We start from the raw sequence: 22,317 nt of genomic DNA, 5'->3' as shown, positions 1-22,317 counted from the left end.
CGTCCTCGACACCACGATCTCCCGCTCCGGAAGATCCACTTCCGCATTCGGAACACATTCCGATTCTGTGAGTGGCTTGCTTCCCACGTCCAGCGAGCACCGGATCGTGGGCGCTGCCTTTCCTCTTTATCTCAATAAACTTGTGAGAAACCCTTTTTTCTGAACGTGACATAAACAAGAACACACATTTGGGCTATTTGGATACTTCTAGTAACCAACAATTGTTAACATGTGATCACATTTTTGCAAGACATCCACCCAAATTTGAATTTTTTAATTAAATAACCTCCACAATGGGTTGTATAGTACAAATTTACCCAAATATCATACAAAATTGGGTTGTTTTCTAAATAACTTGGGAAACATGTTTAAAACTTTCCCCCAAATTGGATAGTTTAGTGCAAAATGATTGTGTTTTTTTCTCTATAAAACAAAAATGTCACGACCAGAACAAGCAGTGGACCCACACGCGTAAGTTTCACACAATGCTCTATTAAGGGATCGGGGAAGTCAGGGCGAGAGGAAAAGACAGTGATCTGGTGCTTGCTGGGCAGGAGGAGCAGTGACAGGGGGCAAGTCGGGTAGCCGGGACAGAAGAACGAAGCGTGGCCGTAGATCGAAAGCAAGTCGGGTAGCCGGGACAGGAGAACAAAGTGTGGTCGGGGATCGGAAGCAAGACGGGTAGCCAGGACAGGGGAATGAAGCGTGGTCAGGGATTGGAAGCAAGTCAGGTAACCGGAGGTGATCGGGAAGCCAGGGACAGGGGATCAATACAGGAAACAGGGTACGAAATCGGGCAGTATGCAGGGACAGATCGGAATCAAAATGGGAGCCAGGGTCAAAAAGTGCTTGCCCAGCATGTACAGAGGTTCGCTGACGTACTGCCAAAGAGTGTTCCGAGGATGAAGTGCTTAAATGGGGAGAGGGATAATTAGGAAACGGGTGGCAGCTGGGGCAGGTGAGAGCAATTAGCGGGCAAGTGACAGAATCGGGACAAAACAACCCTTGCAAAAAATCGATGTCTTCTCTTATTTTCACAACTCCATAAAATTGTGTCGTTTGTTTAAAACAGTCTCCAATAATCACTGTAAAATAACATTTCGCTCCAACCAATAAATCAAGATGTATCAAAATGGTCCAAATCATTCTCAATTTCCGTTATTGTTTTACCTACCTTGTTTACTCACATATAATTCTACAGCTCATATCAACCAACCACCCAAAACTGTTTTAAAATAGCCACATACTAAAATAAATATGTACCACAAATCTTAATAAAATGTGTACCTAAACATCCATAATTATTCAAATTTGTATACAAGACAGCTTAATATACTGGTAATAAAGATGTAAACAAAACAATTTTAAACTATTTACTGTTCCTTTAAGCATAGTTTCGACAATCGTACACCATTTTCGTGTTTCACAATTATTTTTTCTTCTTCTCCTGGATCTTTGTCACCGTTTTCTCTTTCCCCTTGTCACTTTCTCCAGAGACATTATTATGGGAAAAGGCAATAAAACACTAAATCAATATCGAATGAGATGTGCTCCCTCTCAAGCACAATTGGGATTACATCGATTGACTGAATTGAAAGAAGAGATTGGGTTAGAGGGAAGCTTGGGGACAGGGCGTTTTCATTCAAGTCATGAATTTGGCTTATATGCAAAAATACACCGTAAATGATTTTACCACGTGTCCGATTTCTATTTTCGCTCGACGTTGAGAACGTCACTCGAAATAAATCCTGGTCATGAATCATTTTGTCCTGAGTCGCACGTTTCAGGCACTCATGAAGACAAGTTATATGTCTTCGGTCCTTGTCGGCGTGACAGCGGCGCCTTGGCTGTCTGAACCTGTCAGACACAATCGACCGGTTTGCTTCGCTTCAAGTCTTTCGGCTTCTAATTACGTGTTTATATACAGGGTTGGGTAGGGTTACTTTAACTGGATTACTTTTAATTACTTTTGGATTACTCCAATACCAAATATGCTAATAAAAGACAAAAGAAACGTGTGTGAGATGCTTACTTGAAAAATACATTATTTTCCATAGTGTTTTGCTTGCTTACGAACTCAGTGGATAAGAACAGTGGGCAAGAACATTTTTTGATGGTGAAAATCAGGAATCGGGAACCATTTTAATTCAAAGAGCCAAGAAAGACCTCCCTGTCAGGACCAGAACGGAGACAGGACCCACTTACGTTGTGTTTCTCTCAGTTTTATTGGAAGAAAGGAAAGGGTTGCACCCACGGTCCGGTGATCGCTGGGTGCGGGAAGCAGGTCGCTCTGAAGGCGGAAGTGGGAACGGAAAACACGGGTCGGTAGCCGGGACAGGAGAGCAAAAAAGCGGTCGGGGTCGGAAACGACTCATTAACAAGGAGAGAAGTCGTGGTCAGGATCAAAAACGAGTTGAAGCCGGGGGACAGACGGGAGCAAAAAACAGGTGGCAGTCAGGTTCGAAAAAGGCTTGCCTAGTGTGAAATGAGGTTTGCAGACAGACTGACAAAAGGGGACAGACAGGAGTGGGTTTAAATAGGGACAGGGAGCCAATCAGAGTCCGAGGCAGTTGGCGCCAAAGGAGCGGGCACAGGTGATGCATATCGGTAATCATGACACTCCCACAGACACTTTAAGGGACAGTGTATATTATTTGTAGCTTCCTAGTGGTAATAAAAGGTTTATTCATTAAAAAAGACAATACTGATTTAAATAATAATCAAAAATAGATTAACTACTTTATAACCGAGTACCCGCAAATCCCTAAGAAGTCCTAAAAGGCATTGAACTTATTATTTCAGGAATATGGCCTCAATTGGCATTAAAATGTCTTAAATCTGTCAGGACCAGAATGGAAACAGGACCCACTAGCGTTGTGTTTCTCAAAAGTTTTATTGAAGGAAAGAGAAAGGGCTGCGCCCACGATGCGGTGTTCGCTGGACGCGGGAGGCAAGTCGCTCGGGTACGCGTAAGTGCATCGTCCGTGGCGAGCGGTGGAGGTGACAGGGACGGAAAAAGCGGGTCGGTAGCCGGGACAGGAGAGCAAAAATGTGGTTAGGTCGGAAGTGAGTCGTAGGCCAGCATAGGAGAGAAGACGTAGTCGGGGACAAAAAGAGGTCGAAAGCCGGGACGGGAGAGCAGACCTGGTCAGGATCAAAAACGGGTCGAAGCCAAGGACAGACGGGAGCAAAGAACGGGACTGGTGGGAGTCAGGCTTGCCTAGTCTTCACTTTTGAGAACTGTTATGCACTCTACCATAAAGCTTATTATGCTGAAATAAGCTTTACGGTAGAGTGTATAACAGTTTTAATACGAGCGATTTGAGTAGAAAAAGGCAAAATTAACATGTTACCTGCTCATAAGTGATTTATATACTGTGTGCATTACCGTTCGATTACATTCACAACAAGGACAAAGACAGAATGGTTTAAATTGTATTACCGTATTTTCCGCACTATAAGGCGCACCAAAAAGCCTTTATTTTTTTCAAAAGCTGACCATGCGCCTTATAATACAGTGCGCCTTATCTATGGATCAATATTAAGGTGCAAAGTCTTGCAACTTAGGCAAGCAGCCGCCGACTAGATTTCCCCCGAAGGCGAAGTAGTCCGCGGTGTATGCTGGGATTTATATACCGGCGTTTCATTTCCCAGCAAATGTGTCAATCATCATTTGAATCGATCACTATTGGCTAAAGTTATTCGGAGGTCAAGGGGGCGGATCCTTTTTATCATTTACAGGCTCGCATAGGCTAAAGGGGCGAAACAAAGCCTGCAATTGGCCAAAAAGATGAATGTGAATCACATGTTGGGTGCACCACGGCATAGAGAAAACATTTTTTACTATTGTGTATTTGTAAATATTTTACCATTTTCCCCCAAAGGCGAAGTAGTCCGCAGTGTATGCTGGGATTTATATACCGGCGTTTCATTTCCTAACCAATGTGTCAATCATCATTTGAATCAGTCACTATTGGCTAAAGTTATTCTGAGGTAAAGGGGGCGGATCCTTTTTATCATTTACAGGCTCGCATAGGCTAAAGGGGCGAAACAAAGCCTGCAATTGGCCGAAAAAGATGAATGTGAATCACAGGTTGGGTTGCACTACGGCATAGAGAAAACATTTTTTACTATTCTGTATTTGTAAATATCTTACTCTCCTGGATTTACTACACTCACTGTTGTAAGAAGACCATGGTTACGTATCATTATTGAACGTGATGGCTGCCAGAGAACTTAGGTGAGCTATGCGGCTTTATATTTTCCCGGTATCTTGTTTTAGAACGATCTTGATGTTTCTGTGATGAGTCTATTTTTAAACTAAATTCAATTCAAAGTGTTCATTGTCATATGCACAGTAAAGAACCCCGTTTCCCTGCACAATAAAATTCTTACTTTGCTGTCCACATAGTTGCCGGAAAAAAATAAAATGGAAGATAAGAAATGTTTGTTTAGTGACATCGTACGGACACCGCATCCGCACGTGTCTACGACACGTATTTGCTTCTTTGCAAGCTTTCGGAATGTTAAGGGTGTAATAAGTTTGACTGAACCATCTGACTATTTTGTCGACGTTCCCATTGTAGCGCCTTATAATCCGGTGCGCCTTGTGTATGGAAAATATAGGACCAAAAACTATTTTTTGGGGGTGCGCCCTATAACCCGGTGCGCCTTATAGTGCGTAAAATACGGTACATTCCCAACCAATGCAAGACGAAGTGGTTTTGGTTATATATTCGCCATTACATTCCCGAAAAGTGATATAAAAGTGAGATAAAACGAGGTACAAGTGGTTATACTAGCTAGGTGATGCAAATCTCGGCAGGGATGCATTTCTCGGCATAACACTGGCCATACTTTGCCCCATTTAACACTTTCCGGATCATAGAAGTCTGAGACGGGAATCGCTGTTTAAAAAAAGAGCAGGTGTTGGCCTGTCATTATATTGCAGCTGCCAGACAAGTATAGAACGGGCCTATTTTATTTGAGGCCCATTAAACATGAATAACAAATCGTCTGCTGCTCCGTCTTGTTAGTCGGTCCGGTCAAAAGGTGTGTCGGGCGGCGCGTCACGGAATACGGCGAGACAAAATCGTCTGTGCAGCACTATTCCGATGACATCACTCGCTGGGTGTGTTTTTGGGGTTTTTGTGTGTGTGTGTGCTATTGCCGAACAATAGGAGCTCTATAATAACAGCTGACGCGTGCTGCCTGTGTCACTCAGACAGCTGTCTGCTTCATTCCCAAAAGGAACACCTGAACCTTACTTACTTTTCATGCAATTTTATTTGTACAGCGCTTTTCAGACAAATAATGCAACACAAAGTGTTGTGTTAAAAATATTCAATGTACAATAAAATACATGTTTTTCTTCCCGCTCGACACCTCAGACTCATGTGCAAAAAAAATACGCAAGCATTGTGTAAAGAAACATGGCATGGCGCAGATTTTAGGTAAAATCTTGGGCCTGGGCCCAGTGCTCCCTCTAAGCTGCGCGCGTGCGCAATTGCGCACTGTTTGCACATTTTCAGCGCACAAGAAAATCGAGCCAGCACACAAAAATGAGGGCTCAAAATTACTAATTAAGAAGCGACTTAAGTCAAAGTTACAGTGCATGAAGGTAAAAATACACGGGTTCCCCTGGCGTTGTGTCCGAAATGCCGTATTTTGAAGTCGAACGAAGTTGAGTAAAGTTAGTAGAGTATGTCGAGAACCGGCTTCTTCGGCTCGGTTCACTAAAAGGAACCGGCTCTTTCGGGTCCTAAGCGGCTCTTCAGGTTGTTTTTGCTTCTTTAATCCCAACATGACCAAATATTAAGAAGAATTATGCACAAAATGACAAAAAATGAGGGGGGAATAGAACAAAAAAGAAAAAAATACCAAAAAGAAAAAGTAGTGAAAAGCTGAGAAAAAAGAAACAAAAGGAAGACAAAAAAAGAAGGGAAAAATTAGGAAAAAGCCAGAAAAAAAGAAAAGAAAGGAATGTAGGAAAAAAGTAAATAGAAAACAACAACAAAAAAGTAACAGCTCGGAAAAATTAAACACAATGAGATTTTTTTAAAGGAATTTTTAAAAAAAGTTGAAAAAAAAAACGAAAAAAGAAGAAAAAGTTTGTGTTGCATTCCAATAATTTCCAATGATATCAAGTGAATCTCGTTGCCAACATTGTACTTCCACTAAAATTGTGATTAAGTACAGTTCTGTATCTTACAACCGACTAAATAAGCCCCCCAAAATGTTAATATTATGCGAGAAAATATATCAGGAAAAAAAAGAAATGGATATCTTGTGAAAGAATTGTAAGAACAAACGACGTTTGTAGGCTGTACAACCTTTGCAATAGTACATGGGTCAATTCATTCAAAGGAGAAAAATTATTTTGCATTGCCGGAAACTCAGCAAAATGTAACTTGATGTCAAGTTTAGGACATTTTGATAATTAATTATCTTGCCACACTTGGGATTATGGTTGCTCACTGTTGTTTCAAGCGTTGCTCACTGACTTTGTGTGAACGCTCAGACGCGTGGAAAATTACAAGGAACATTGCCTAGGCCAGAACCCAGCCCGAAATTCAGGCTTAAAATGTAAATCATTAAGTCGGGCCATTTGGGCTTCTCTCTGTCAGGACGAGAACGGAGACAGGACCCACTTGCGTTACGTTTCTCTCAGTTTTATTGGGAAGAAAGGAAAGGGTTGCACACATGATCCGGTGATCGCTGGTCGCGGGAAGCAGGTCGCTCAGAACACGGAAGTGGCACTTCTGTGGCGAGCGATGGCGGTGTCGGGAACGGAAAAAACGGGTCCGTAACCGGGACAGGAGAGAAAAAAACGTGGTCGGGATCAGCAACGAGTCGAAAGCCAGGAGAGGAGAGTAGACGCGGTCAAGATCAAAAACGGGTCGAAACCGGGAAACAGACGGGAGAAAAAACAGGAGTGAGTCAGGGTCGAAAAGCTTGCCTAGAGTAAACAGAGGTTCGCAGACGGACTGACAACAGGGGGCAGATAGGAATGGGTTCAAATAGGGACAGAGAGCCATTTAGAGTCAGAAGCAGTTGGCGCCAAAGGAGCGGGCACAGGTGAAGCATATCGGTAATCATGACTCTCTCTCTCTCTCTCTCGCCGTTTTTTTGTGTATGTATTACCACGAGGAAGCTCCAAATAATATACACAGCATGCACTTATTTTTATTCAAGTAATTATTTAGATAAAGAAAATGCTTACCGTATTATCAGTTTAACTCCAAAACACAAAATCCCAAAAAAATTTCATCCTGAGTGTTGGGGTAAAAGAGACACGACTTTCTCCGTCCACCTCCCTCATATCAGACGTCATTTCAGCTTCTTGCCAATAGCTTACAAGGTTTAGAACCTTATTTTCTGCTTTTTGGCCAATTATTTCACTTTTTGCAGAATATGATTTTCCTTTCGGTACCATTTTGTTTAGTTTTACTGTCGTTCGCCGTTTGGTTTAGTGGTTTTAATTTTCTTATCGTAAAACGTCTTAATATATTTTTGAAATATACGTATAAATTGTTGAGTTTTTTATTCAAAGTCATTGTTTTTTTCTCCCCTAGACGAATTTGACCCTTCTGTCCCGAAGCTGGAGAAGAGCGTAAGCGGCAGCAGCCCGTCCCGGGACCGCCTCCTGCTCACCGTCACCGTGATGCTGCTGGCCGCGCTCTTCGTCTCCTAGCAACGGCCGTGGCATCCGCGTTACCATGCCAACCAGCCTTCAGACGGTGGACGGTACAGCGGCCGGCGGGACACTGAAGATGCAGTCGTGTGTGTGTGTTTCTGCGTGTATGTACGTTACGTCTTTGTGAGTTTGCGTGTGTGTGTTGATTCATGCACGCCACAGAAAGCATTTATAAAAGTGGCAACATCGGACTGAATTTATGAAAGAAATGTAAAAATAGAAAAGGGTAGGAAACGCATCATAAAATCCCCCCCTTGCATTTGATTGGCCGCTTCACTTCCTGTTGCTTTGTTGCCATAGTTTCACTCCACGGGAGAAATTGAACTCAAGTGAACATAATGGATTGGATTTCTTCCTCTTTTTTTCAAACTATGGAGACACAAAGGACATGTTTGTTTCCCAAGCAGAAGATAGTTCATGAACATGGGACTCCTGGTTTTATCCGGCATCGCCACTCTCACTAAACTGGGGGTCCATTCGAAAAAGCATTTACATGTCCGAGGTTAAGAAGCACACTCGTGCCCTGACGCGGCGGAGCATCCCTGCATGTCAACACAACCCAGGAAGGATAAGAGAGTGTTTTGGCGTCTTTTTATCACAGGTGAGTTTGTGAGCAGTTCATAAGATCCTGACAACAAATCCGAATCGCGATTTCAAAATTGAATTAAAAAAAAAAAATCCAAGGATAAAGTGAAAGGCCAGCCAAAAGTCAACCACAACGATACTTGTTATACCGATTGCTGACCATGGAAAGAGTAACCATGGAAACTAGCACCTTATTTCAACAAGAAATACCCCCCACCCATACAGCCCCCCCATTCAGCCAAGCGTTATAGACATGGACTCCGATTAGGATGCCCTGAAAGACTCTCCGCTTGCAATCCGCGTGATGCGTTCGGGCGCGCGTGTAAATGTTATACCCGGAAACGCGAACGAACACTTAAATGTTTTGAAATGTAATGAAAGTGGGTTATTTTCTACAAACTTGAAACTCAGTGTCCTTCTGTGTAGCTTTGATTTGACTTTTTTTTTTTGGTCATTATTATCCTTATTATTATTATTATTATTGTTATGTTTCTGTAATGTGTCTTTGGCCACGGCGGTGGAATACGATGTAGCCATGATTTAACTTGTGCTGATTCTCAAACGTTAAGGTCGCATTTTGCAAATACAGACGCTGCCCTACTAAACGAGATAGGTTCCGGTCAATCGTTAGTGGAATTTGTTCGTAAGTTGCTTCAGTGCTATATTTTGTATGTTTAAGGCTTGTATAAAACAATATGCTCTATAAAGATAAATAAAGCTAAGTTTAACTTACTTTTGGAAGATGGGCTTCAAGAGTTCCTCCTCCGTGGTAGAAAGTGGACGAAAAAAAGCGTTCTGACCATTTTCTCAACCGCATCAAGCTTTCTTATTCCACTTTCATTTCAAATGAAACGGCTCGCCTCTTCTGTACACTTTACACCAACGATATCGAATGGATGCATGAGATATTAAACGATAAAAATATCATCGTTCTTAGCGCGCTGGAGATACAGTATAGAATGTTTACACACAAACTAGGAAGAGAAAGCGGATTTCTTCTTCGGGATGGATCCTTTCACAGCTCCAACACACGCCGTTAGCGGCGGAAAGAAGCACTACAGTAATGTCCTGTACTCGGAAAAAGGTGCACACAATACAAAATCTAAATTACATCAATGTCCAGATATTTTTCGACATCCCCCAAAAAAATGGTCGTATCTACCGTTTTTCGTAAGTCGAATGGTCGTGAGTAGGGGAGCGTCAGTATGTCATTTTGATTGAACGTTTTTTTAACATGGGGTATTCTTTGCTGTTTTATTTGGAATTAGAGGTTTCCCACCGTGAACAATGAAAATTGAATGTAACTATCTCATGATTGAAATGTGGCTATTATCGTTCTAATAGAAGATTCATTCCATAATCGATTTCAGAGCTTTTCAACCATCTTTACGACCTTTATTTGTACCAGAAGAAAATTGACCAACTTATCCTTATCTTCCATTCAAAATCTGTGCTGGCTGGATTCCAGTTTCTAATTGTGTTAAGTCATTTTTAATGAGTAATTGAAGCTTTTTTTCTCTCTCTTCTTTTACAACCCGTAACACACTGAAATAACAAATAATTCTTTAAGTTCAATCATTTGACAATGACAAAATTCATTCTTTAACCAATAATAATAATAGCAGTAACATTTTTAACTCAATTAATACATTTGAGTCCTTAAAGGAACAGTGTGTATTATTTAGTGCCTCTAAGTGGTAAAAAAACTTCATTTATTAAAGAAAAAAACAACAATATTATTTTAAATAAAGAGAAGGAATAACTATCACACAAACGTGCATATATTTAAATACTCGTAGGTGGAAAATTTGAAATGAAAATGAAATGATCTGCATTTATATAGCGCTTTTCAAGTCAAGACTTTCCAAAGCGCTTTACAGTGTGCTTTACACTTCCCAATAGCGGCCGTGCAGCCATGTAAGGCGCTAACCTGCTTATTGGGGGTATTAGGGGTTCAGTGTCTTACCCAAGGACACTTCGACATGTAACACGGAGGAGCCGGGAATCGAACTGCGATCTCTTGATCCCAAGACGAGCGCTCTACCTCCTGAGCCACTGCCACCCCCATTTGCGCGCCCATTTGGCATAACTGTAGCTCACCTAATAGGAGCTGACATAAATGTCCGCCATTTTGCTGCTACGGATAACCCAAAAAAGCTAAAAAAAAAAAATTAAAAAATTAAAAAGCTAGACAAAAAAGTGAGAAGTATACAGTGAAAGTGTTCACTTTTTCTGTATTTTGTATTTTTTTGTGCTTTTTAGCAGCCAAAAATGGTTGCATGACACAATACAGCGATATGAAATGGTAATATAATACACACTGTCCCTTTAAATCCAAGGATCACTGTTTACCAGCTCAGTAGCCTAGATGGTAGGGCGCCCGCTCTGAGACTGGGAGGTCGCTGGTTCGCGCCTCGGCCGAGTCATACCTAAGACTTATAACATTGGTAAAATGGCGGCGCCCTCTGTTGGCTGCGGCTGCATCGGCTCGCTACAACGGGTCAGGTGTATCGACATTTCGTTCTGTGTACATTGTTACAAAGAATGACAATACAAAGGAAATTATTATTATTATTATTATGGCTTTATCATCAATATTAGTTCGCTTTGTTGATAAGAAACGTTACGGAATCTTATTTACAGCACTTTCAAAGCGAAATTCAGAAAAAATATTGCATGCAACATCAAGGTCTTGAAATACATTGGGTTCAAATGAAAAGAAATTGATATATTTCACGGGAGCGGATCATTCTAATAAAATATTTTCATGTTAAATTTGTAATCGAAGCTAAAAAGTGCTAAAGAGTCCAAACTGGCCTTAAAATCCCCCCCTTCCTTTTTCTGGTCTCTCTTTGTGAAACTTTTCTTGTAGTTGATGATTGTCAGACTCAATTTTAGTTCCTCCATGTGTGATTTTTTATTTTTCACGTTTTTTTTTATTCCATCGTGGTCTGCTTTTAAAAGAATGTGGCCTTTGTACGCAAATGTTCATATGATTTTTGTATTCACAAAATGAAGTGTATTGTTCAGCTCATATTAGGATACAGAGTGTAATACAGTGTATATATGGCTACGATGAGGGTTGGGGTGGGAAAGGGTGGCGGGCGGGGATGAGGGCAGAAAGGGGTCAATCATTCTTGCACTTAAGAATTAGGACACAAAAGAACGTAAGTTTATGTGTACGCGTGCGGGAGTGTACGTGACGCCGTCCGGCGACGCAACAGAAGCATTTACTAGTGTTGGAAACAACAGTTACAATCATGTTTACCTTTCGACTGGAATGACTTTCGATGTAAAGCGATCAAACGAAGCATAAGGTTCTAACCATGAGCGTGATGACAAAATAATACAAATCCTACTTTTAACAAGACCGGCTTCCGTCTCTTTTGTTCATCTCCACTAACCAGGGTTGGGTAGGGTTACTTTAACTGGATTACTTTCAATTACTTTTGGATTACTCCAATACCAAACATGCTAATAAAAGACAAAAGAAACTGAATATGAATAAAATTACCGTATTTTCCGCACTATAGGGCGCACCGGGTTATAGGGCGGACCCCCAAAAAATAGTTTTTGGTCCTATATCTTCCATGCATAAGGCGCACCGGATTATAAGGCGCTACAATGGGAACGTCGACAAAACAGTCAGATGATTCAGTCAAACTTATTACCCCCTTCCCAAATCTTGCAAAGAAGCAAATACGTGTCGTAGACACGTGCGGATGCGGTGTCCGTACGATCTCACTCAAATGCATCGTTCCAAATATCATTCGGAAGGTTAAAGTCTTGGGATTCAAGAAATGCCAACCATTCCTTAGTTTCTATTTTCTTTTTTGTTCGCAACTTTACTGTGCATATGACAATAAACACTTGGAATTGAGTTTAATTTAAAAAAAGACCCATCACAGAAACATCGAGATAGCCAATAGTGATCGATTCAAATGATGATTGACACATTGGCTGGGAAATGAAACGCCGGCATATGTATCCCAGCATACACCGCGGACCACATCGCCTACGAGGAAAAATCTAGTCGGCGGCTGCTTTCCTTTGTTGCGAGACCTTGCGACTTAATATTGATCCATGTATAAGGCGCACTGTATTATAAGGCGCATGGTCAGTTTTTGAAAAAAATAAAGGCTTTTAGGTGCGCCTTATAGTGAGGAAAATACGGTACTAAATTTTGTGCAGGCTTGGGGAGTAACGGAATACATGGAACGGCAAAAATGATGTTGGCAAGCTGTTTGGATTTATTTTCATTTTGTGTCTGTCGCATTTTATGTTAGTTTTGCCGGAGATCAAAGAGATCAAAGCCAGGAGAGAAAGCTTACCACGTGTTGTGAGTCATAACTGTATTCACATTTAGTTTCTTTTGTCTTTTATTTGCATATTTGGTATTGGAGTAATCCAAAAGTAATTGAAAGTAATCAAGTTAAAGTGACCCTACCCAACCCTGCCACTAACACATCCACACCATCCCATTTTGTCAGTGATGATGTGACAAAAAAATAGAAGTAATACAATCGGGGACGACAGCTGGAGATGCTGCAGCGAGAGCGTATGCGTGCTGTGTAGATAATGTTGTTAGATTGGATTTTTTTTCCTTTTTTTTCAAATTGACAATTTCCCTTTGCTCGGATTACTCGGCGGGTAAGAGTTTCCTTCACCTGCTCAGCATGTGAGTGATTAAAATGGTCCGTCGTTTTTTTTCAACACATTGATTGCAGGTAAGAGTGTCTAACACGTAAATATGTCTTGTCTATTATGGGTATATTTTGCAGTGGACCCAAACACAGGAAGCAGGAAAAGGCAAGATGCTCAAAACAAGATGGAATGTAATAAGAAAATCATCATCGAAGTAACAAATGGACAAAAACAATAATAAAACTGTCAGAAATGGAAGCAAAAACCAAACCTCACAAATCAGGCTGACACTAAAAAAAAGTTGATTTTGACGGTGGAATATTAAAAATCACCAGACACTTGTTCAAAATGTCCTTATGAAGGGTCAGACTAATTAAGGACAGATGTGGGGTGATTGCAACCATCCGTCCATCCATTATCTGCACTGCTTATCCTCAGTAGGGTCGCGGGGGCGCTGGAGCCCATCCCGACTTCGGTCAGTAGGCAGGGGACACCCTGAACTGGTTGCCAGTCAATTGCAGGGCACACAGAGACAGACGACTCACCTGCTAATTTACACCTAGGGACAATTTGGACTGGCCAAATAACCTAAAAACCATGTTTTTGGAATACAGTGGAAGCTCGGTTCTCGACCATAATCCGTTCCAGAACCCTGTTCGAAAAGTGATTTGTTCGAACACAGAAATCATTTTTCCCATTATGAAATGAAATGATCTGCATTTATATAGCGCTTTTCAAGTCAATGACTTCCCAAAGCGCTTTACAATGTGCTCCACATTTCCCAATAGCGGCCTTGCAGCCATGTAATGCGCTAACCTACTTATTGGGGGTATTAGGGGTTCAGTGTCTTACCCAAGGACACTTCAACATGTAACACGGACGAGCCGGGATTCGAACTAGGATCCCTTGATCCCAAGAAGAGCGCTCTACCTCCCGAGCTACTGCCGCCCCAAATAATGTAAATCGTTTTAATCTGTTCCAACACCCTGAATGTTTACCTTTGTTTACCTTTAAGACACACATAACATAAATGTAACCCAGGCTAATTGTACGTTCGCGTTAGCGTAATCGTCCGTACGAAAGATTACGCTAACATGAACGTGTAAAAATAAAAATAAGGATAAAGAAAATAATTATGAATAGGATTTTTTACCTTTGTGGTGGTCAGCAGAAGGCGCAGATGCACGGTGAGAGGGATGGAGGAGGAAGGAAAATTATTGTTTGGAAGGAGAGTTCCCTTCCATAAAACCTTCGGGGTGCTCTTCTGTCTGAGGGGTGCTCAAACGTTCAAATCTCTTTGTTACGGATGACAGGATGTTCTTTTCTCTTAAAATATCTATCCAATGACATTTGCTTCAGCCTTCTTTTTAGCACTTTTCGCAAGTGGTTCATGACAGTGTCATTAAAGTCATGATGACTCTGGTGGCTGCAGCTTCATTGGTGTGGTGAAATTCTGTAACTCGACCCATTTGCTACACATTTGTTTGATTTTGGACGTCCCCTAGTGTATTGGAGGTGCAATTGCACCTGAGAAAATTAAAAGGAGTAAAAAAATGTGATGTGAAACATCCACCTTTGCGTTCGAACTCCGATTTTTTGACCGAACAGCGAAGCAAGAATTTCTCGAAATTTTTGGTCGGACTTCGATTTGTTCGAACTGAGAGGCGTTCAAAAAACGAGGTTCCACTGAATGGGCGAAAACCAGAGGAAACAGGCACAGGGAGAACATGCAAACTCAGCACAGAAGGCTGGTAGATTTATTTGAACCCATGACCTCAGAACAGTGCAATCGATGGGCCAACCACCCAGCTGTCGTGCCGCCCAACTCAGCTGGCGTGCCGCCCATTGGAACCAGTGATACCAGACCCTCACATTGCGAGCTCATAAAAAATGAAATAATTAAACCACTAAGTAGAAGACATTATTTGTAAAACAGGAACAAAGTTATTCTTAAATCTTAAGTAAGCAAATCATTAGCAGTTATGATAATTTCATTGTCAAACTCAATAGTATTAGCAAGACGGTGGGTGGGCCTGTGACACTTGCTGAAGGTACCGCAAATTCCGCACAGAAAGACTGTACTTTTTTTGCACGGCTTGACTTTTTTTTGTGGCAGCACAGAGGAAAATGGCAACCTAATGTTTTTCACAACACATGCGCTCAAAAACAGAATAAAACACCATCACAACATCTGGAAACATTTATGATGCCCTTCTCGAGGAAAAATTTGTTGATTTTTCTCCCAACATTATTCATTAAATACAGAATAACAGGAGCATAATCAGAGATTCGAGAGTACTTTATTTATTATTTAACATGTACGCACCATATTTCAACTTTTTACCCAAAACTCAATCTGTCACGTCGGGCACGGTTGCCATGGCGCCCAGTCGGTCCCAGCCGGGTGGCGCTGGATTCTGGTGCCGTTGCCGCGGCGGCCTAATGGCCCCGCCCATGGACACCGGCTGGGCCCATGAACTGATTGCTTTTTGGAGTACTTAAACGCGTCCCTTCTAACTGTGCGTTTGTTAAACTTTGTTAAAGCTGACAGATTTTTGTGAACCTTCTGTGAGATTTCTGCAAGTTCTGTTTGGCTCTGAGAAATGCCCAGTCTGTAGGTTTGCCTGCGTTTGATCCTGTTTTGTTTTTGGTTTGATCCGTTTGCTTGTTTATGACAACTTTTCTTTTGTTTGGATTTCTAATCCACTCCGCGAACATCGATCCCCGGATCGAGTGTGCGCACCCTCCTCATCCTCATAAATTGTGAGTACGTCTACACGAATGGGTCCTTATTTCCTGTTTCCCGCTCCCTTCCGTGACACGATCCTTACGTTATACATCTGAATTGACCAGCAGTGGAAGTTACATATCAGAAACAATATAATCACTTTTCATACTGTTGGAGTCATTGTGAAGTTGCTGAAGTTTCATTTCGTCCTCGAAGAACAATAACAAGCGATTTGTTCCATTACCACCAATAACAAAACACAGATAGACGTCTTGCAATCTGTACCATGATCCACACTATGGTTTCTCTGGCACTATTGTCTAGAAGTATAGGTCTCATATTTTACGTGACAGAGCCCTCATTCATGTCTTTCTTTCAGTGCAATAGTAAATATGTGCTCATCTTGAATGGTCACGTGGTCCGAAATAAATGACACAGCTGAAAACAGCGCCAGGTTTGTGAGGCACGGCGCAGTTGGCGTTCAGCACTAAAAGGCATCAAGGCCAAATTCCCCAGGCGGTTGGCGCTATGTGAGCGCCAGGCTTAAATTGTATGAAATAGACATAAATTAGTTTATTTTTATTAGCTGTTTAAGCCTACGGCTGTAAATCCGGTGCTGCTGTTATAAGGACAAAATTGAATTTTGTCCCTTTAAAATGAGTACAGTATTCCCTCGGTTATCGCGGTTAATGGGGACCGAGACCACCCGCGAAAACAGAAAATCCGCGAAGTAGCGGCGCCCCCGTCAAAAATGCTTAAAAAAACGTATACAGGTATAGAGTATACCCCCCCCCGCCATTAAACCGAAGTGGTCGCTGGCATGATAGCAAGGAGTTATTGGGAGACTCATCCAGAACTCTTCACACTGAAGCTGAATGTACCAAAACATGACCCACAAGTGTAGCCATGTCTTACATAATCAATTTACACGGAATAGGACTGCGGCGAAACCACTTCGAAGCATTCAGTATGATTGTATTACCCGCTCTCAACCACATGCAGCCATCGCAGCTTATTTCGCTCGTTAACACTACCGGTTACATATTGAAAATAAAAACAGTGAAAATGTGATATTTGATGAGTGTTTGTGAAGAGTTTTGGGAAACAACAGTTAAAAAAATGGTCTGTGTTCATTTTAATGAAAGTGAATGAGCTACCTTCTGACAATAACAACATTCTTTAGCTAGCGGCATCCAACGGCTTTTACAACAAATACACGAAACCACACACAATTAGCCGTGTTTAGGTAGTACAAACAACCGCTCGCTTTTGGTATAATGTGACAGAAGAGAATATACTTATGTCGCGGCGCCGAGTTCCCTCCTTGATAAACTGAGCGCCACATAAGAAGGGGGTGAGGTGGGAGGAGTTGATAGTCCTCCTCCTATTAAAGCACGTCACTCTCGTTCACTCTTTCACATTGAATGGAAGCGGCAATGACTAAGCATTGTGTCAGGGCCTCCTCTTCCCCTTAAAATGAAATGATCTGCATTTATATAGCGCTTTTCAAGTCAATGTCTTCCCAAAGCGCTTTACAGTGTGCTTCACATTTCCCAATAGCGGCCTTGTATTGCAGTCATGTAAGACGCTAACCTGCTTATATGTTTATATATATTTGGTATTGGAGTAATCCAAAAGTAATTGAAAGTAAGTAACCCTACCCAACCCTGCTTCAGACATGGCAGCCAGAGTCATGTTTAGAACTGCCTTAAGAGTTGAATTGAGCATTATGGGAACGATTTTGCTTTTCAATATTACTGCAATGGATGTAACCTTTTGTTGCTACACACTACGCTGTGTTATTGAGCGGAAGTGAGAATAAAATGACACATAAAAAGCATATGACACATAATATGCTCTTAAATTCATCAGTCATTATATTTCCCTCTAAAGAAGCAGGGCAGAAGAAAGACAGCATGAATGGCAAATGAAGAAAGCTTTTGAAGAAAATTCTGTGTCAAATATAAAACTTACACTCATATCATTTAGACCCATTACCTTTGATTCAAGTAATGGTTTATGCCCCAAAAAACGAAAAGTGCCTCAAGGAGAGACGGCGGAATAATGATGACTAATGACTGACACGAGTTTTTTGTAAGAGGGAGGGAAAAAAGCCATTCGAGCGTTTTGATTTAGTCAGACGTGTTAATGTTCCGCCTTAGCAATGTTTTTTTTCCCTTTTATTTTCACATTTTTTCCCTTTTATGTTCACTTGTCATGTTCTTCATCTCCTCATTTGTCTTCTGAGTGAAATGAGGCGAGATAGGGTAGTGACATCAAGCATTTAGAACTTCGCTAATAAGTTTCAGATAGGACCTAATATTTTTTGTTTTAATTCTGTGTGTGTGTGTTCGTGGAATATTAATATAATTCTTAACACGTGATCAGCATCCCAGCAACTTGAGTATTGGCAGCCAACGCTGGGCGTACCTACCCATATTTACATTAGTGTCAGTACCAGAACGGAAACAGGACCCACTTGCGTTACGTTTCTCAGTTTTATTGGGAAGAAAGGAAAGGATTGCCCCCACATTCTGTCAAGAGACCAGAACATACCAGGAAACCCCAGAGCATTCGTTTCAGTTCTTTATTTCGGGATGGCTGTCAGCCGTCAACAGCGGAGCCGGAAAGAAGGCTTCGGATCGGGTGGCCAATCAGAGGGCGGAAGTCAAGCAGGTCGAGTTTACCGGGGCTGGAGAGAAGATCGTAGCGTGGGACGGAAGCAGGTCGGGTCGGAGGCAGGCAAAAACAGGTAAAAAGAGTTCTAGCAAAACGGGCAATCAGGAGAGTCACACAGAGTTACAATCGTAATACTCTGACGAAGAAGTCTGGGCGCAGTGCGCTAAAGAACGAAGCGTCAGCCAATCAGAAGGCGCCCACATGATTGCTCAAGGTGACCAGAGTTAGCAATCATGATACATTCCGGTGACCGCTGGGCGTGGGAAGCAGGTCGCTCTGAACGCGGAAGTGGCACTTCCGTAGCGAGCAATGGCGGTGTTGGGAACGGAAATAAAGGGTCAGTAGCCAGGACAGGAGAGCAAAACACGTGGTCCGTATCAGCAACGAGTCAAAAGCCAGAAGAGGAGAGTAGACGTGGTCAAGATAAAAAAACAGGTCGAAGCCGGGAAAGAGACGGCAGCAAAAACAAGAGTGAGTCAGGGTCGAAAATCTTGCCTAGAGTAAACTGAGGTTCGCAGACGGACTGACAACAGGTGACAGAAAGGAGTGGGTTTAAATAGGAAAAGAGAGACAATCAGCGTCCGAAGCAGTTGGCGCCAAAGGAGTGGGCTTAGGTGACTCACATCAGTAATCATGACAATTAGAACCCCTGTATGTTTACATCAATGGTCTCGAATTTAATTTACCTGGGGGCAAGCGAAGTTAGGTTGGATCAATTCGGGTTATCCCACGAAAAGGTTGAAGGGAAAAGTCTGTGTTGTCATCAAGGCAGACGTTTTCCCTGTTGAATGCAAGTGTGGTAAAAGTTAAAATAAAATAGTTCAGTGGAAGTTTAAGGCTGTATTGTAATTACGATATGGAAATTGTCAGGACCAGAACAGAAACAGGACCCAATTGCATTACGTCACGATCCAGTGTTCGCTGGGCGCAAGAAGCAAGTCGCTCTCGTACTCAGATTGTGATCCGAACACGGAAGAGGATCTTCCATAGCGAGCAATGGCGGTGTCAGGGACGGAATAAATGGATCGATAGCCGGGACAGGAGGGCAAAAACGTGGTCGGGATCGGAAATGTGTCGTAAGCCAGAACGGGGGAGTAGACGTAGTCGGGGACAAAAAGAGGTCGGGAGAGCAGACGTGGTCAGGATCAAAAACGGGTCAAAGCCGGGGACAGACGGGAACAAAAACGGGACAGGTGGAGTCAGGGTCAAAAAAGGCTTGCCTAGTATTCACTGAGGTTCGTAGACGGACTGACAACAGGGGACGGACAGGACTGGTTTCAAATAGTGAAAGGGAGCCAATCAGCACCCGCGGCGGTTGGCGCCAAATGCGCGGGCACAGGTGATTCACATCGGTAATCATGACACAAATAAGCGTTTCTGTTTGTGAATTATGTGGAGATAATCTGAGGAAAGTATGGATAGTTGTTAGCTCGCTTCAGGAAACACCAAAAACTGTTCATGGTAAAGCTGGCACTTGGTAAAAAAAACAACTGTCTGGCCTGACAATTTACCCGTTTACTTCAAAGACAGTCTTCAAGAAATAATACCAAAGTTCCCAATTATTCATTCTAAAATGACTTTGTGTTCCTGATCACCTACCGTTTACAACATGTACAGAACAGAATCCCACATTCACATACGTTTTGGATGCTGAGTCTGCTCTACTAAGCCTCAATAACCATGTTTGTCGCCTCCTTGTCGATAATTCCTTACATCTCTTGCAATGACAGTCTATTGACTCTTTCCAGAAACGTGACCTAATCACCTGACGACACCATGACGGACGGTAGTAAACCCTCGTGAACAGTGGACAAGGCCAGTAAAGAGTAAGCAACAACAAAAACGGCTATACTATTCAACTCCATTGGCAATGACGAGTCAAACGAATATTGGGCAGACGTCGGATGAGGTGGCTCCTCTCACTCTCTCTCTCTCTCTCTCTCTCTCTCTCTCTCTCTCTCTCTCTCTCTCTCTCTCTCTCTCTCTCTCTCTCTCTCTCTCTCTCTCTCTATCTCAATCATTCAAATGTCTACTGGATGTCACCAAAGCAAGGCAGTACTAACAAAGCAACTCTCATTGTCTCTTTTTTTCTATCTTTTCTCTATCTATCCCTCTTTCTTTCTCTCTCTCTCCCTCTCTCTCTCTCTCAATCTCAATTACTTTCAATTACTTTTGGATTATTAAAGACAAAAGAAACTAAATATGAATAAAATGATGACTCACAACACATGGTAAGCTTTCTCTCCTGGCTTTGATCTCTTTGATCGCCGGCAAAACTGACGTAAAATGCGACAGAAACAAAATGAAAATAAATCCAAACAGCTTGCCGACATCATTTTTGCCGTTCCATGTATTCCGTTACTCCCCAAGCCTGCACAAAATGTAGTCATTTTATTCATATTGTCATGATTACCCAAGTGGAGTCACCTGGGGTAATCATGTGGCGCGCTGGAATGTGCTTCCTGATTGGTCAATGCTCCCCTTTTAAACGCGTTACGCGGAGAACTCCTTGTCGGAGGATTCACATCTGTACCCCGTATGACGCTCCCGATTACCTGTGCCTTGTTTACCTGATTCTGTCTGCCTGCCTGCCTCCGATCCGACCTGCTTCCGTCCCAAGCTACGATCATCTCTTCAGTCCCGGTAAACTCAACCTGCTTCCGTCCACGCTACGATTGGCTACGTCGTCCGAAGTTGTCTTCACGACGTTGCTGCTGAGTTCGACGGTCATCGTGTTTCCCGCTAACCCTTACTCTTTCCCCAAATAAAAGACTTGTAACGAACGCTCTGGGGTCCCCTGCTCTGTTCTGGTAATCCCCGTGACACATATTTAGTTTCTTTTGTCTTGTATTAGCATATTTGGTATTGGAGTAATCCAAAAGTAATTGAAAGTAATCAAGTTAAAGTAACCCTACCCAACCCTGTTGTTAATGGAGTGATACATAAGTAATTGAAAGTATTCTCGTTACATTGCTGCAATGCAATGGTATTTGGATTACGTTACATTTTTCAACAGGTAATTAGTAACTGTATCGGATTACATTTTTAAGTAACCCTCCCAATCATGCTTTATTATAGAACACCAATTATAGAATTAGGTTGACGGCGAGTCTACGGCAGGGTGAGTGAGTTCGTATTCGGAGGCTAAATAGACCTTCATGGATACATAGTTGACTATTTTAAATATATATAAACTGTCAGAGAGTAGACAATGTAAAAACAATACAAACTTGAATCAATTAGTCGGCCTTGACTTAATTATCATCAACGTTAGCTAGCTAAAACCGTTCAACCATGTTTGTGGCTAGCAAGCTATCATATAGCTTCAGTGTGATACTGTTTTACTCCAATTGACCAAGTTATTTATTCTTATGTGTCATGTTTAACAGTTGGGAAAATAAATCAAAAAATAAATCACAATTTCATATTTGCTTGTTAATATGTTAGGATACGCTTTCACTTACTTACTCGTTGTTTGCCAGTGCGTTGAGTTCATAACATTTCCCCCCTATAAACTGAAATACTTCCACTCGCCACTTGGGGTCACTGTGAAGCGATCATAGGTTGGCTCCTTTGTCATCTTTCATGAGGGCGAGTCAATCCGTTCAAGTCACAATGGCCATTGTGTAACCAGAGGCATTGGGATTAAACGGACACATTTGCTTTATCGGGTTATGATATAACCATGTGTGAGGTATGCTGCAGAGTTTATGGACAATCAAAGATGACAATGCGTGGCGGAGACCCCATGTGTGGTGCACACACAAACAGAGCTGGCAACTATTATCCGAAATGATATTTTTTAAGACCCTAGTGACAAGTCAAGGTCTTGCATTGAAAGCCACAAGAGCAAAATGCACTTTCAATCCATCTTTCTTGTGCTTTTGCTTGAATCCTCCTATGGTCTGATCATAAAAGTCTATAATGTAAACTCCACACCAGGGTTCACCAAACTTTGTGCAAAAGGCTACAATATAACTTTGTA

The 22,317-nt window shown here is 42.0% G+C and overlaps 1 protein-coding gene across 1 annotated transcript in view; it reads left to right on the top strand.

Annotated features, from left to right (window-relative positions):
• efna3b (ephrin-A3b) overlaps positions 1–11,356 on the top strand; it is a 194,234-nt gene extending 182,878 nt beyond the window's left edge. Inside the window, exon 6 of the mRNA XM_088327433.1 lies at positions 7,575–11,356. Coding sequence (XP_088183559.1) covers positions 7,575–7,693 — 119 coding nt within the window. The 3' untranslated portion in view covers positions 7,694–11,356. The remainder of the gene's footprint in view (positions 1–7,574) is intronic.
• Positions 11,357–22,317: the final 10,961 nt, after the last annotated feature.

Source organism: Urocampus carinirostris, chromosome 2 (assembly GCF_059441175.1).
Source record: "Urocampus carinirostris isolate Australia breed hairy pipefish chromosome 2, RoL_Ucar_1.0, whole genome shotgun sequence".
Classification (NCBI taxonomy): domain Eukaryota; kingdom Metazoa; phylum Chordata; class Actinopteri; order Syngnathiformes; family Syngnathidae; genus Urocampus; species Urocampus carinirostris.
This window is presented reverse-complemented; position numbering and strand designations above follow the sequence as displayed.